The sequence below is a fragment of the Perca flavescens genome, chromosome 17 (assembly GCF_004354835.1).
Source record: "Perca flavescens isolate YP-PL-M2 chromosome 17, PFLA_1.0, whole genome shotgun sequence".
Lineage (NCBI taxonomy): Eukaryota > Metazoa > Chordata > Actinopteri > Perciformes > Percidae > Perca > Perca flavescens.
This window is the reverse complement of record NC_041347.1, coordinates 32,417,113-32,435,166: the sequence shown is the minus strand read 5'-3', so window position 1 is coordinate 32,435,166 and position 18,054 is coordinate 32,417,113. Positions and strand designations below refer to the sequence as shown.

The 18,054-nt window shown below is 40.1% G+C and overlaps 1 protein-coding gene across 1 annotated transcript; it reads right to left on the bottom strand.

The window, feature by feature from the left end:
* Positions 1-154: 154 nt before the first annotated feature.
* On the bottom strand, positions 155-17,895 carry sult6b1 (sulfotransferase family, cytosolic, 6b, member 1). The gene is made up of 7 exons (XM_028603799.1): positions 17,602-17,895; positions 14,745-14,857; positions 9,902-9,991; positions 8,104-8,230; positions 4,120-4,214; positions 2,787-2,937; positions 155-1,344 (listed from the first exon to the last, which is right to left on the bottom strand). Exons 1-7 carry the CDS (start codon positions 17,795-17,797, stop codon positions 1,217-1,219), a joined length of 900 nt encoding a protein of 299 aa, XP_028459600.1. The 5' UTR covers positions 17,798-17,895; the 3' UTR covers positions 155-1,216.
* Positions 17,896-18,054: the final 159 nt, after the last annotated feature.

Sequence of the window (18,054 nt, the reverse complement as noted above, 5' to 3'; positions counted from 1 at the left end):
TGGGTGGTGTCTAACTGCATGTCAATCACTGATCACGCACACGCATTTCATAGCCACAAGCTGCAGATAGGTTTCTCCCTTGTGGGGGGGAGGGGCTTAGGGGACCGTTTTGGGCTTTAGCAGAAAGGGGGGGATGGACTGAGAAGTTGTCGATGTTGACATTTTTTGGCTAAGTCCTGGATCTTCACAATCCTACCTATGGCACCTTTAGATGCTGACATTAAGACAATTGTTTTTTTGTATTGTAAGTTCTTGGAAATCATAATGCCCAGTGGAGACCAAAAGATATGCGACAAGAGGAAAACTGTTTTAGAACGTTGCAGGAAAAGTTGACGCTTCTGGGACGCGACATAGCACGATTGGTGGAATATCATGCATTGACTTGAATGGCCACGATTGCTCGTCGGGGTCGTGGCGCATCTGGAACGCAGTGCAGACCTTCCCGCTGGAAAATAGGGGTTATGCCAGGATCAGACTACACGATTTTGTTGTCATTCACAACAGTCACTATCTCAAACTAGACAGACATATTGCCAAAAATGTTGCTGTGTCTTGGACAGAAGAGTGGCAACACAAGTATGACACCGACTGGCCCCCCAGACCGATTTTTGCATGCTGTCATGAAGATCACGCGCAAGTTCATAGGTTGATGCTTAGGTGGAGCAATCTTTTAAACTGACCGTTGTCAGTCTGAAATAGCCACTGCATGGCCTATTTCTCGTTTAAAATGTTTTCAGATTAACGTTTCGGTGAGCGATTTTCATAAAATAAGAGCCATTATGGTCCGTTTTAAAATCTGGGAACCCCACGTGTAGCGTTCGTCCAATCAGGTGCAGCCATCGTGGTTGTAGGAGGCGGGGACAGTGTTTAATTTTTTGTCATTGGTCAAAGTGAAGAGCAACAGATGCCATGCTGGGAAGCGGGGCAGTCCGTGCCGCGAAAACAACGCCTATACGGGCACTGTGTGTATCTTTCCTGCACCAGACAGCATCTCTCCTTTTTCACCATGTTTACATATGTGCGCCATCTTCCTATTGGTCAATGTCAAGGAACACGTGGTAGAACATGTCACACTAGGCAGAAAAAAAAAAAATTCGGCCATGCTTGACATTTTCTGTCTTGGTGCTGAAGCGTCTGTCTGTCGGGTCAAAATTGGGCTTAATTTGTGTAGTCTGATCCTGGCATTAGAGTCAAAGGATTTTACAGAGGGGAACTACTACTGACAGTGCAGCTGGTAGTTGAGTTTGTTTCCCAGCCTGGTTCCTGCCAGGTGTTTGTTGAAGGCTTCGTCCATCTCTCGGCTCTGTTCTGGTGTGAAGTGGTTCCTCCAGTCCCCGACCTCGCCTGCTCGGAGACAAAAAATATCACGCAGTTGAAACCTCTGATTACAAGGAGACGTTTTAGTTATTTATGTCTTTGTATTATTGTTTGTCCTCTCTCTTCTCTCTTTCCATCTGAGTGCATTTGTGTCCTGGTAATGCTTGTTAATAACTTAGCTCCGGGGAGCTTATATTATTCCTTATGTTTTCTAGACTCGCAGATTTCCTTGGATTGTGGTGGCACCTGGATCGTGGTTGCAGCTGCTGCCTTGGTCCTGCTCTACGCCCTGCTATGCCCTACACTGCTACTACTATTATTTCTAGTCATAGTTCTATTGTCTTTATTGGTACTATAATTGCCACTGTTCATCATACCAACTGCTGTAATCATGTTATGTCTCCATATCAGTATATCTGTATCTGTGTCTGTATTTCTGTATCTGTGTCTCTTTATTTCTGTATTTCTGTATCAGTGTTTCTCTATTTCTGTATATCAGTATATCTGTATCAGTGTCTCTGTATTTCTGTATATCTGTATATCTGTATCAGTGTCTCTGTATTTCTGTATATCTGTATATTTGTATTAGTGTCTCTGTGTCCCAACTGGCATCGGCAGATGGCCGCCCACCAAGAGCTCGGGTCTGTCCGAGGTTTCTGCCTGTTTAAAGGATGTTTTTCCACACCATTGTCGCACCAAATGCTTGCTCTTGGGGGGAATTGTTGGGTCTTTGTATATTATAGAGTGAATCTATCTGTAGAGTGTCCCGAGATAACTCCTGTTGTGATTTGACACTATGAATAACATTGTATTAAAATTAAATTGGTTGTAGTGGGGGTTTTTTTACCTTGCATTTCTGACTCAAGATGAGATCAATTTTCCCATCTGGGATAATAAAGTGACTGAACGGAACTGAACTGATTGTTTCTTGAATTTCTTCTTAAAGCCTCAAAATGATTGAAAAAATGTTTGTTTCATTCTGTATCTGCACCACAGAAGATTGATATAAATCTCATGTTTTAAGATATATAGTTCCAGCACTTCAGGTAGCTTGCCAGGATAAAGAGATTTTATATGTTGATATGTTATCTGTCTTTCTCTCTTTCTGTTTGCTAACTGGTTAAACAATATGAGATACAATGTGTGACTTATTGAGTTTGAGAAATGTTGGTAGATGCATTTAAAACATTTGAAAAGACCACTGCTGTCAGTTTTTATGCTAAGCTAGGCTAAGCTAACCATGCCTCCAGCTCTGTACTTTATAGTTACAATCTCGAAAGTCTGTTCGTTCTGATTGGCGGTTCCCGTAGCGATAAGCGGTAATTGCATGTGTTTTTCTGAAGTTTGATCAACTGTAGTCATCGCTCTTTACTTTCTTTGCTTAGCCGTAGTAACCGTTTACTCACAGCGCTAACAGACACCACAAAAAAAAAAACATAGCCTGTAAAAATATGAAGGATTGAAAGCACCTTTTCTGAAGATGACGTTTCCCATAGTACCGAGGGAGTTGTTCTGCTTCATGGCGGTAAAGGTGCTCCGCTCTGCGATCTGCTGCACCTGAGCCTCCGTCAGGCTGAAGCCGAAGAAGGTGGAGATCTTACGCACACCCTCGCTCAGATCCTGCAGCACAGGAAGCAGAATCAGAGCCATTACAGACGCAGACTTCTACTCAATATTCACTGGGACTGGTTGTCTCTCTGGGAGCATGCCTATTGTTCCCACAGCCCTATGTTCCCACATTTCTAAGATTTTTTTCAAAATTATGCCCTATGTTCCCAAAATTTCCACATTTCTAAGATTTGTTTTCCAAAATTAGGCCCTATATTCCCACATTTCCTTTTTCATAAGTTTGCATCAGATGTTATCCCCCTAACCCTAACCCCTAACCCTAACTCTAACCCTAAAAATGTTGTGGGAGGATAGGGCTTAAATTGAAGGGGCTTAAATTGAAGGAAATCAGGAAAAAAAGTTCCTTTTATGGGAACATAGGGCTGTGGGAACATAGGGCCTAATTTTAAGAAAAATCTTAGAAATGTGGGAACATTGGGCTGTGGGACCATAGGGCTGTGGGAATATACTGGATTGTGGGACCATAGGGCTGAGGGAACATAGAGCTGTGGGAACATAGGGCTGTGGGACCATAGGGCTGTGGGACCATAGGGCTGTGGGACCATAGGGCTGTGGGAATATACTGGGCTGTGGGACCATAGGGCTGTGGGAATATACTGGGCTGTGGGACCATAGGGCTGTGGGAATATACTGGGCTGTGGGACCATAGGGCTGAGGGAACATAGAGCTGTGGGAACATAGGGCTGTGGGACCATAGGGCTGAGGGAACATAGAGCTGTGGGAACATAGGGCCTAATTTTAAGAAAAATCTTAGAAATGTGGGAACTCAACTCTCTACAGCCTGGGTGTCAAACTCAATTTCACAAAGGGCCACACTAGAAAATGAGAATAACATCAGGGGCCAGACATTTACACTTTAGTGACATGAGTTTTAATATATTTGGCTGTATAATTGCATGTCTTATATAGTGTTTTTCACATACATAAAGTCCTAAAAGCATCAGCAAAAAAGCATCAAAAAAGCAAAAAGTTCCTTAGTCATCAGGACAATTTCATTCTGATTACATTTTCGGGTAAATTTCCTCATTTTCAGAAGGAGGCCTGAATATGCAAACTCGTTGGTTGTGCAGGAATTTCTCAGTCTCAAAGTCAGCAAATCTGCCAAATTGACATGTGCTCTACAGAATAATTTTTCATAGAAATTAACTGGAATAATGAGTGTGTGATGTATACCTGTTTGAGCTCTTCATAGGTGACAATCATGACGTTGGGGTCGTCCATCCTCTTCTCCCAGGCCAAAGCATGATCAAAGTAGGACCCCCAGGGAACTACACACACAAACACACACACACACACACACACACACACACACACACACACACACACAGAGACACACACACACATACACACACACACACACAGTTTTAATTAAAACTGGGCTAAAGATAAACTTTTAAACCAAACTGACATCTATAACTGTTGCTTAAACAGAGTTTAAATAACTATATTCCATTGTGATACTGGTTACATATCTAAATATGGTCATTTTTAGGGCTGGGTTTGAAAAAAACCAAATATTTTCCGATTTAAATCAATCTTCATTTGAATGATTCAATATTGATTCATAAAATTCTGTGATCGATCTTTCAACATCCATCTGGAGTTTAACGCAAACACAAAGAAAGGGAAAAGGGAAGCTCAGAGGGCCAGAAGGGCTATAAATCATCGGTAAGCAGCCAATCCAGACTTGTCGGCCTGTGGGACCACAACCCCACAGAAAGGACTCACATGAGGGCTAAATTTAACTGTAGAGACGGCTTAACTCAACTGTCATGTGACTGGCTGATAGTCGCCATAGTTTTGTAGGATATCCTAAGAATTGTTGTGCATGAGTTTTCTATACAATATCATAAAAACCCGTTGTAAAAATGCTTTGTTTAAAGGACAATTCCGGCACAAAATCAACCTAGGGGTTAATAACATATGTGTACCAAGTTGATCGTTCTCTGGGACATGTTTTCATGCTAATCGAATGTGTCTGTAGCTATAGACAAGCTAGCACAAACCGGTGATTAGCTGCTAACACTAGCTTTTGGTGCAGAGGTTAAATCGCTATTTTATACCACTAACAAGGCTCAAAATAGCACCACACTTCAACAAGTAGCATAATGAGGGTCCCTACGTGTAAACCGAAGCACTGAGAACTTTGGAAGTGTACAGACAGTTTATTAAAAAGATAGATTATAAAGACAGTAGCGTTCATGTTTACATGCGGGCGGTATCTTGGAAAACAGTCATGAAAGTCGAATCGAACCCTCTGCGAAAATTGCAGCTAATCACCGGTTGCGGTCTCTATCAAAATAGAGTTTTTTATAGAAATTAACTGATGAACTCAATAGTACCAACTGTTTCCTAGTCCAACATGTAAATACACCAGCACTTTAATTAGGACAGTTAATTCTTAGGATGTTGTGTTGTCTGTGCTGTCATGTGTGTCCTTCTTTTGTGTCTTAGGATGCTGTGCTGATCTCACTCTCATGTTGATTTTATCTTATTAGTGGGAATGCTGTTCAACAGCATTCCAACTATTGTTATTCGGTTCTTTATATACTTCTTCTTCTTATTATTAGCGGGAATGCTGTTCAACAGCATTCCAACTATTGTTATTCGGTTCTTTATATACTTCTTCTTTTTATTATTAGTGGGAATGCTGTTCAACAGCATTCCAACTATTGTTATTCGGTTCTTTATATACTTCTTCTTCTTCTTCTTATTGGGGGAATGCTGTTGTACAGCATTCCACCTATTGTTATCCTGTTCTTTATTTTTCTGCTTTTTATTATTCCCTCTTCCGTACGTTTTTTGTCTCTCTCTAACTTCTGCATACTTTCACCTATTTAAACCATTCGACTTTTCAAATCTCCAGCTCTGTCAGCTAATGATGGGACTTCTTCAACTTTTTTTCTACTATTTATACTTTTTAAAATTTTAAGCTTTTTAACACTTTTTTTTAACATTGAAGCAGGCTTCAACTCCTTAAAATCTTCTTCCGCTCCCAAAATTTTCAACTCCTTCATACTTTCACCTACAGATGCCAAACAAACTTTAAAATGTTCACAACATATTCAGCTATCCGGCTACTACCTTTCAGTTTGATATCTTTTACAGTTTTTGAAAAAAAGCTGTTTACGTTTAGTGATCTTTTCAGGATTTTTTATCGATTAAACAGAGTGTGTGTGTGGCTGGTTAGAGTGATGATGTCATCGCTCAGAGGGTGAAGCTTCAAAAAATGTATCTTTGTCCCTTCTCTAAAAACTGCTCTCACGCCCTCAATATCTACTTGTCATACACAATTCATACATCAAAACGTAGGTATTTTTGTGTAGTTTCAGAAAATCTGCTCAGTGTTGTGATTTGCCTTTTACTTTTGGCTGGTTGAGCTTCCAAACGACAAGAGTAACACAACTCCCTCCATTCACTCTCCTGTATAACTTTCTTTGCATTTCCCAGCGAAACGCACAGCGAACCACTTTTTTAAATCGCTGATATGCCCACATTTTTATGTTTATCCATATAAATTTTATACCGATACGTTCACAAAGGCCTTGTGGTGCTCAGGATCACGTCATTTGACTGATAGCAGTTATAGTTTTGCCAGTCCGAGGCTTTGTTTGAGAGCTTGCTCTCAGTGTCTGAAGTGCTGGTGTGTACTACAGGAGACATATTAAGACCAGGTGCGATCGTTATCAGATCAAAGAGATGTTTATAAACATGGCCCAGGCCCTTAGTAACCATGACAACCCTTTCACAGACAGTCTACTGATTACTCCAGGCTTGCTGTAGGAGTCAACTAACTAGACTAACTATGATCATCAGGCTATGTCATTTGCGTTCCACTTCTGTCTGTCTGTCTGTCTGTCTGTCTGTCTGTCTGTCTGTCTCCTTATCTGTCTGTCTCCCTCCCTCCTGACTCCCTCTCTTTCTCTATGCCTCCCTCCCTCCTTCTTTCTCTTTTCTCTGTCTTCCTCCCTCCTCTGTTCCCCTCCTTCCTTTAGTCTTCCTCCCTCCTTCTCTCCCCCCCTCTGTCTCTCTCTCCCTCCCTCCGTCCTTCTCAATCTCTCTCTCCTTCCATCACTCCTTCTCTGTCTCTCTCTCTCCCTCCCTTCCTCTCTCTCACTCCCTCTCTCCCTTCCTCCTTCTGTCTCTCCCTCCAGGGTCATTTGTGATTTCATCCATGTATATAGCCTGTTTCTTTTCAGGCAATATATCCACCTCTCAGCTCTTTAGGGTCATGCTTGTTTGTTCTACGCAATGGAAATGACTTTCAGCCTTTTTAGTCAATTTTAGTCAAAGTTGCTCTTTCTTTTCCTCTCATCTCTTTCCTCTCTCTCTCCTTCTCTCTTTATTCTCTTTCTCTCGTCTCTCTTCTCTCTTCTGGTCTCTTCTCTCCTGCTCTCCTTTCTTCTCTCTTTCTCTCCTTCTCTCTTTCCTCTCTTTCTTCTTGTTCAGCCCCATTCTTTTCACCTAATAGCTCAGCTAGATTGATGCTTTTTCATTCTATGCAGTGTATATATCTGATAATAATAAAAATATTTCTTCTTTCAGCCTTTTCAACTTTCATCTTTAACAGTATTACAGTATTAATTTGTTTCATATTTCTGCATATATGAGTAATTATCAGTTAGAAAATCTACTCAGACCTCACAATGTTCTACATATTTTGTCATTATTCAACCTTTAAAGCAAACAGTTCAGTTTAGCATAAACGTTTAACTTTTTAATGAAATTCATACTTATTAAACCGATTTCCACTTTTTCAACTATTCTCACTACTTCAGCTTCTTCTTATGGATTTAAGCTATTCATCCAGTTTAGCTTTAGCAATTCAGCTGTTCAGCATTCCCACGCATTTTCTGCAGGAAATGCATTTTCTAGTTGTATTTGTATTTTCTGTTAATTTGAGAATGCTTTTATGTTACATGTTACTTATTTTGTGACGCAACAGATTGTAGCACTATGTCCAAGACAAATTTCCCCTCTTGGACAATGAAATATATTCTATATTCTATTCTAGACGCATTCGATTGGCATGAAAACAAATCCCAGAGAACGATCGACTCGGTATACATATGTTATTAACCCCTAGGTTCATTTTGCACCGGAAATTGTCCTTTTAAGTGATGTTGTGATAACATTTTGTTGCGTGTGTTTTCTCACCGTCTCCACTCATGAAGGTAGAGTAGAAGGATTCCCAGGACTGCATGGTTGGGAGGACCGGGTTGCTGTTGGTGAAATGATAGAAGGAGACCATAGTGTCTTTAGGGTTCCTGAAGATCACCAGCATCTGTACCACGCATGAAAAAAAAGAGAGAGACAGAAAAGAATATGGAAAGAAGAAAATCACAAAAGACAGTTTTTCATGCACCAAGGCTGAATTTCGGGAAAGCGACTTCAGATACAGTATTAGGGGACCACTAAGGTCTATATAAAAGAGACTTCAGATACAGTATTAGGGGACCACTAAGGTCTATATAAAAGAGACTTCAGATACAGTATTAGGGGACCACTAAGGTCTATATAAAAGAGACTTCAGATACAGTATTAGGGGACCACTAAGGTCTATATAAAAGAGACTTCAGATACAGTATTAGGGGACCACTAAGGTCTATATAAAAGAGACTTCAGATACAGTATTAGGGGACCACTAAGGTCTATATGAAAGAGACTTCAGATACAGTATTAGGGGACCACTAAGGTCTATATAAAAGAGACTTCAGATACAGTATTAGGGGACCACTAAGGTCTATATAAAAGAGACTTCAGATACAGTATTAGGGGACCACTAAGGTCTATATGAAAGAGACTTCAGATACAGTATTAGGGGACCACTAAGGTCTATATAAAAGAGACTTCAGATACAGTATTAGGGGACCACTAAGGTCTATATAAAAGAGACTTCAGATACAGTATTAGGGGACCACTAAGGTCTATATAAAAGAGACTTCAGATACAGTATTAGGGGACCACAAAGGTCTATATAAAAGAGACTTCAGATACAGTATTAGGGGACCACTAAGGTCTATATAAAAGAGACTTCAGATACAGTATTAGGGGACCACTAAGGTCTATATGAAAGAGACTTCAGATACAGTATTAGGGGACCACTAAGGTCTATATAAAAGAGACTTCAGATACAGTATTAGGGGACCACTAAGGTCTATATAAAAGAGACTTCAGATACAGTATTAGGGGACCACTAAGGTCTATATGAAAGAGACTTCAGATACAGTATTAGGGGACCACTAAGGTCTATATAAAAGAGACTTCAGATACAGTATTAGGGGACCACTAAGGTCTATATAAAAGAGACTTCAGATACAGTATTAGGGGACCACTAAGGTCTATATAAAAGAGACTTCAGATACAGTATTAGGGGACCACTAAGGTCTATATGAAAGAGACTTCAGATACAGTATTAGGGGACCACTAAGGTCTATATAAAAGAGACTTCAGATACAGTATTAGGGGACCACTAAGGTCTATATAAAAGAGACTTCAGATACAGTATTAGGGGACCACTAAGGTCTATATGAAAGAGACTTCAGATACAGTATTAGGAGACCACTAAGGTCTATATGAAAGAGACTTCAGATACAGTATTAGGGGACCACTAAGGTCTATATAAAAGCGACTTCAGATACAGTATTAGGGGACCACTAAGGTCTATATAAAAGAGACTTCAGATACAGTATTAGGGGACCACTAAGGTCTATATTAAAGAGACCAGAGCACCATGTCATGTGACCTTTAATGTATCTTGCTCTGTCAAGCGCCAAAAGTTCTTTTGAGTAGCCATGGGTTCACGCTATGTTATCCGGTCAGGGGGAAAGTATTGTTTTCCCCCACAGTGACTCCGCCCCAAGCCACGCCCACAGCTATGACGAGTCACCGACCAGGTGTTTGTGATAATAATACTGTCTGCTTTCTTTCACGGTGTAGACGTTGTGACACTTACTTTGGTTTTCTTTGCACCGAAGGATTTGGGGATGTTGTCAGGGTGCATGTGAGTCCCCAGTAACCTCGGAGAGGGCGTCTCATCCAGAACCTGAAGGGGGAGATCATCTTTATGTATTACAATATACGTTTATATGCTGTGCTATGTCCCGAAATGCTAGGGGTATCAGGACATAAACATAAGCCAGAGGTAAAAAGGTATTTTGAAGGGGTATTTATATTTAATGGGTGATGTGGAAATTATCATTTTCAACAAAGGAATATACCAAAGGGAGATCCTCAAGGAGATCCTCAAAAGGAAGACTACTACTCCAGCTACAGGAAAACAAAAGGATAAACCTCTCTAACTAAAATACTTTACAAAATACTAGACAAGACAAACCTGTTGAGCGCAACAGCAATATCAGTTTTGAAACTCAAACCCTGGCCCACTTCCTCACACAAACATACAACAACGAGACAAGTTAATCCGGTCTGACGGCTGCCTTGAACTGCCAGTCAAGCAGCTGGACAAAACGTATTATCAATAATAAATTCCAGAGGTAAACTCTGGAATAGCTTATCCCCTCCCAATAAGAGTGTCCTACATTCAACACTTTTAAAACTCATTTAAAACATTTTCAAAATGAGGTCTTGTGTTCCTACATTTCCCTTCAATTTAAGCCCTATCCTCGCACATTTTTTTAGGGTTAGGGTTAGGGGGATACAATCTCATAAAATATATGAAAAAGGAAATGTGGGAACATAGTGCCTAATTTGGGAAAACAATCTTAGAAATGTGGGAACATAGGGCTGTGGGGACATAGGCCCTCTCCCATATTAGACTTGGTCAGGACTCCTGGTGATACTGTTTAGACGCTCTTGGTCGGGACGTACGTTTAACTGACATGCGGCACAAAAACGGTACAGTCAGGTTTAGGAAGAAGATCGTGGTTTGGGGTTACAAGAACGGGACATGAACACCGGTCTCCTGAGTCAAAGTCTTGTGTTGTTTGACCCATACACGCTACCAGTAGATTAACCCTCGTATTATGTTGAGGGTCAATTTGACCCATTTGCGTTTTTGTGTTGACCAAAATACTAGGTAACCTATCTTTTTCTTCATGAAATTGTATCACATTTCCTCATTTAGGGTCATGAACTTGTTCATAAAATCTGGACACACTGATGTGTAGTGTAATGTCTGTTCAGAGTTTGTATACAAAGATGATGTTGCGCGTCATTTTGACCCGGAGACTTTCAACACCCATTTAGAACCAGGTGTATGTGTGTGTGTGTGTGTGTGTGTGTAAAGGAGGAGGAGCTTTCTCGCGCTTGTCCTCTTCTCTGTTGTAATGTCATCTCTTTGACACGCACACTACAAAATGAGCTCCAAAAGGTTTGCAACTGAAGAAGTTTTAGCACTAGATTTGTGATGGTAATAGTGATGTAGAGGAAGAGGTTTCAGAGTCAGAGGATCTTTCAGAGACCGAGAACAATGCTATTGACGATCCGGATTGTGAATTTTCCTATGATGAAGAGGATTCAGGGGACCAGTCTGGTGTAGTCTCTACATTAGCTGAAAACAATGGGCAGCAATCATCCTCAACATGGACAGCTAAAGATGGTAACAAAAATGGTCAACATCACCACACAGACTGACTGACTGTCATCAAAATGACTCCAAGCCCCACAAGATTTTCTGCCACACTAGTCGATGATATTCAATCACCATTTCATCTCTTCATATCCCAACCAACAGATAGGATCATAGTGGACATGACCAACTTGCAGGGGAGGTGTGTATTTCAAGAGAAATGGAAGCCACTGGATCAGATTGACTTGCATGAATACATTGAAACCCTAGTCCTGCTGCGTCTGCAGCCTCCACCCGTGCTCTGCATCGCCACGTTACATCCCGTAACACCCTGCTGTGATGTTCATACGCACAGAGTAGTCAGGATCTGGTATAGGAGACTGCACTACTCAGTACGACACGATGTGCCCTGCTATGACATGAACTTCCAGGACTACCTCAAAGTCACTGCTCCAATATCTCTAATGTGACTATTATTTGCCACTGTTCATCACCCCCCCAACCGGCCCCGTCAGACACCGCCTACCAAGAGTCTGGGTCTGCCGAGGTTTCTTCCTAAAAGGGAGTTTTTCCTCGCCACTGTCACAACAGCCCACTGATAATGCTTGCTCTTGGGGTAATTACTGTAATCGTTGGGGCTTTGGAATTTATAGAGTGTGGTCTAGACCTACTCTATCTGTAAGGTGTCTTGAGATAACTCTATTATGATTTTATGATATTATGTCTGTTATTTCTCAAGGTTTCAACATTATTTAAACATTAAAAAAACAAAACACCAAACCATGTGTTCCTGATAAAGAACATCTGCATTTTTGTTTGAGTCCTTTATAAAGTGGATGTAAGAATGTGTTTTCTGATTACACGTCTGTCTCTGATTACCATCTTGTAGGCAGAAATGTTGTTGAGACAGAGTGCCAACAGACAGACACCCTAACCGTCAGCTTTTATTAAAGGAGGATTGGTTTCTGTTTGATTTTCTTCCACAGAAGTAATTAGAGCTTATAACAATGGCTTGCAATGTTGAATGACCACACTGAGAGTTAAGGGCGTAGCTATGGGTTCAAAATTGGGGGTGGGGAGTGGAGGGGGATGAGATCTCCACTTTTGAGCACATCAGTTCAGTTCAGTTCAGTTTATTCTTTGTCCCAGAAGGGCAATTTGTGTGCAGCAGGAAGACATGACATGGAAATATACACCACAACCACACAACGATTAACTTACTAAAAACAGTAATACATACAGCAATAAACAGCAATAGCAGAAATTATTTTGGGGACATAATAAAAGTAATAATCAATAATAATAATAAATTTAAAAAGAAATACAGGGGTAATTAAGATAAACAAAAGCTATCACCTCCTCTTAGCTAAATTGAGTGCCTGAATGGAATGATGAATAAATAATAAGAGTTTTTGTATCTCAGTTTAAGAGCTAAGGGAGTGCTAAAACGTAAGCCAGAAGGTAATAGCAAGTACTCTCTGTACAGAGGGTGAGTGGAGTCCTTGCAAATAGACATGGCTTATTTTAAAATTTGTTTGTTAAAAATGTCTGTAAGGCTACTGAACTTCACACCAACTATCTTGCTACCCACAGAAGCGCATTTTTATCCTTGACGGTGAGGTTTCCATACCAGCAAACACTTCATTTTTCTGCATCCTAGTGAACTTTTCTGCAACAATTTGTGCGTTTTCTGCATCAAGTTATGGCGCTAATGTCTTTATTTATGTAAAGGAAATCATACTAGGTTTTTGGGAGGGTTGTACTTGCCAGTTTTGATTATTAGGGGGGGTTACCTGTTTAACCAGAAATAGCTCTGAGGTTGCTAGCGCTAAATCCACCAGACTCCATTTAAAAAAACAACCCTTTAACCGTGTATAGAGCTAACATTTTTTCACATGTAAATCAGTAAACTATGTGTTTATTTCAACCAAAACTAGAGTTGTGATGGTTGGAAAAGTGGAAAGACGACCCAAAATGGCTTTTCATAGTTTTATTTCATGGAAGTGTTTTTTCCAATGCTTAAATTATGGTTCATTTACATGGAGTCTGGTGGGTTTAGTGAACGCAAATTGGTTGAAAAATAATAATTGACAACTAATAAGTGTTTACCAGAATGTCATACTATTTTTTGAACACAAAGAAGGGTGTTTATAAAAGGAGCCATGCTCCGAATGTAATTCACGCTTTAGTTCTCTGTTGCAGTTCAGGGAATTAAAGGACCCAAATGCAGGGAGAAGCAGGCAGACAGGAGAAGGTTGAAGTCGAGGAGTTATTGATTAAAGAACCGAGGGAGACCTGGGAGTTGCGGCAGGAAACAAACAATTCCAAAAAAAAAGGAAGGCAAAAGGCATCCAAACAAGAAAGGGAGTTAAAAAAAAAAAAAAACAGGAACAAACAGAAACAGACAAGAGTTGACACTCACAAACTAACCAGACAAAGATGCAGAACGATCTGACAAGAGACAAAGGGAAGACAGAGGCTAAATACATGAGGTAATGAACAAACAAGGGACAGGTGAGACACATCAGGGCGCGGCAGGACAATCAGACAGGCGGGAAAACACAGGAAGTAAAACTAGACAAGACAAGACCAAGACAGAAAACAGACTATCAACAATTAAACAGGAAACAGAATAGGGAACACAACAATATATACACAGACCACAGAATACAATAAACACAACAGGAAACATACAGAAATAGTAACAACAACCACAACAGTTCTGTGTTTTGCTGAATGACAATGAAAGGAAATCTTGAAAAGCTGCCTGGGCCTGCAGAACAAGCTTCTATCTCTAGTTTACAGCTGTGTGTTAGGTAACATCCGATGTCTGTGACTCAGCAGAAATCGTCCATTCACGCAAACAGAGCCAGACTTTAACTGTGTGTGTCTGTAACCACTGTCTGCCTCAAACTCAAACTCGAGCATTCAGGAAATAGGACTCGGAAGTTGGATGACGTTTCTGACGACTTATGTGTTAACCCACAGCAGCGTTTCCTAAATTAGTATCAGATTTTTATAAATTCTTCATACGTGTTGTGTGTAAAAGACTAATTTGTAAAGAAACTAAAGCTGTCAGATGTAGAAGTAGAAAGTGACATGGAAAGAAAAAGACTCAAGTAAAGTACAAATACCTCAACATTTGTACTTAAGTACAGTACTGGAGTTAATGTACTTAGTTATATTCCACCCCTGACACACACACACACACACACACACACACACACACACACACACACACACACACACACACACATCCAATGAGTACCTTTAGGGCATCCGGTCCCAAAAATTCGATCAATGGCGGCATCTTGGATTCTGTTTTCACGCCTGTGGCCTCTGCAATAACCTTCCTCATCACCCCGACCATCCAGTTAAAACCTACACACACACACACACACACACACACACACACACACACACACACACACACACACACACACACACACACACACACACACAATTAGGACATATTGTAACTTGTGAATTGAATTGAATTTATTTCAGGATAATCCCTTGAGATGTAGCATCTCATTTTCAAGGTGGTCCTGCACATATATACAAACACAAAAGTTAATCATACAGTACATATACAAACAAGACACAGATACAAACATATACAAAACAATAACTCGCTCACCTGCCCTTGACCCCACAATTAACATAGCACACATATTAAAGTATATTGACAAAATAATCAGCCAAATGCATTAAACAACTAATGCATCATATATCAATATGCCTTATGACAAAATGTAACATATCCGATAACATCACATCTCACATATAAGTATAAAAAAAAAACAAATACATAAACCATTTATATTTAATATACTTGGTGTACCTAATTACAAGAACACGTAGTTTTAAGAAAAGAAAAAAGTGAGGATTTGAATAGACCAAATGTAGAAATAGACCTCAGAGAAAGAGGAAGATTATTCCAGTCAAAAGGAGCTTTATATTGAAATGCTCTCCTACCAGCTACAGAAAATAACCTTGGTACCATAAAAAATGTTGGACATTGAAGATGTCTAAGTGAGTATGTAGAGCAATATGGTATTAAATGCTGTTTACGGTATGCAGGACAATTAGAATAAACACATTTAAAAATAAACAGAATCCAATGATAAATGATGCCTATATATATATATATATAGGCCTATATATGCCTATATATGGGCATATATGCCTATATATAGGCCTATATATGGGCATATATGCCTATATAAGACCATATATATATATATAGGCCTATATATGCCCATATATAGGCATATATATGAGCATATATGGCTATATATAGGCCTATATATGGGCATATATGCCTATATAAGAACATATATATATAGGCCTATATATGGGCATATATAAATATATAGGACTATATATGGGCATATATAGGCCTATATATGAGCATATATATGCCTATATAAGACCATATATATATATAGGCATATATATGCCTATAACACACACTTGGAGAAAGCAGTGAAAGAATATTAGAGGCCTGTAAAGGGAAGCAGCTCGTTAGTACAAGAGTGTGGAGGTGGAGCTCGGGTTAATCGTCCTCTATCTCCCTCCATGAATCACTGAGCCGTCAGGAAGCCATTATCTGCAGCGAACTGATTTAACCGCCTGGAACATTAAAAAGAGTTCAGCCATTTAAAAAAAAAAGAGGCTCCACAGGGCCAGACAGATGGAGGTCAGGGCTCCGGTCCAAACTGGGGCCCCAGTGAATGGAGACGAAGGACATGTGTGTGTGTGTGTGTGTGTGTGTGTGTGTGTGTGTGTGTTTGTGTGTGTGTGTGTGTAGTCTAACATTCCTCCATAGACGATTAACTGGTTTGCCTTACTTGCCGTTGCTCCACGAGCCAGCTGGTGTGCAAAAAATCATTTCAAAGGTGAATCCAAAACCCCCCCCCAAAAAAAAAGAACAACATGCCACATTCCTCAAACGCACCACGCTGACAGCAGGAATGTCACGCCTTTCCTCTGAACCCGCACTGGGAGCGCTTTGTGTTCTTAACAGAAAAGACATTAAATAGCAATACATCCTCCTCGCCACATTAGTGCAGGTTTCGAGCACCGCAGCGCAAGTAAAGATGGCGAAACAGAAGTAGTTGGGTTCAGGCAGTTAAAATACTCAGCTAGGGTCAGTACAACATCAGATATGGGCTTAAAGTCAGTCGCGTAAATCTCGATTCATTTCAAAATGACAGTTGACCTGTTAGTTTGAGATGGGACAAAAGATCAGAGCCTAAAAAGATCAGAAATGTACGGTGAGAAAAAATTACTGAAGTACTTGTTTTAGTGTTACTTGGGTATAATGTTTAAAAAGAACTCTGATAAGACACTTATAAGTAAGTAATTGTTACAGGCCTGCTGCGCTTTTACTTTTATTTCAATAACATTTTGAATGCAGGAATTTTACATGAAACAAAGTCTTTCTACAATAGAAAAACAACATTTTCCTTTCTATGATTTCTACATTGTAGTATTACTTTCTTTTATTTAATAAAAGGTCTGAGTACTTCTTCCCCTTCTGCTAAAAAGCTAAAAACACTTTCACAACAATACCCTGTATACCCTTTAAAATCTTCAGTGTCCTAAATGAGCGTTTTAGCTCTCTGTGTGAAGTTCTGAACATCTTTTATGAATGTAACCACATTTATCTATCCATAGTATTTAAAATGACCTCCACCTTTAACAGCTGCAACATTAAAGGATCAATGAAAAAATAATTCACCAGCAATAATTATAACATAATAATATAATATATATTAATCTGCACAATGAGAACTTTTACTTTCGGCACTTTAAGTTTATTTAGATTCTGCTGATACTTTTGTTCCTTTTATTTTAATAACATTTTAAATGCAGTGTAGTAATCAGGCTACTCTTCTTTTATTTAATAAAAGATCTGAGTACTTCTTCCACTTCTGCTTAAAGCTAAAGGAACTTTCACCACAGTCATTAACATTAAAATTGACCGGTGAAGGGGAAGTCTGAGGTTACACGTTCCTGTGAGACCCTTTTAAAAAACTTTATTAATCATTTAAACAAAGGACAGGTTGTAACTCTGCCTGAACATATTTAATAAACGTAATCACATCTCAATCTCTCACCACATTTGGGGTAAGCCACGAGCATGACGTCGTCCTCTCTGGCCTCCATGTTCGGCAGAGCCTGGAGGTTTTCCTCGGGGCACATGAGGCGCGGGTACAGCACGCCGTTGTACCTGAACAGCTTGTCCTCTTCCTTCATGTCCTTCGCCATCTGCATCTTGGACATCGCGTTGGAGACGGAGGCGTCCCTGTCCATCCTGATTCAGACTCACAGTGGGAAAGCTGCACGGATCACAAGCTCAGAGGCTGTAACCCAGACGCAACTGAACCAGGAACCTTTAAAGGGGTGTAGCAGCACTGGGAAAGAAAACGAGAGAGAGAGAAAAGAGAGAGAGAGAGAGAGAGAGAGAGAGAGAGAGAGACAGAGAGAGAGAGAGAGAGAGAGAGAGAGAGAGAGAGAGAGAGAGAGAGAGAGAGAGAGAGAGAGAGAGAGAGAGAGAGAGAGAGAGAGAG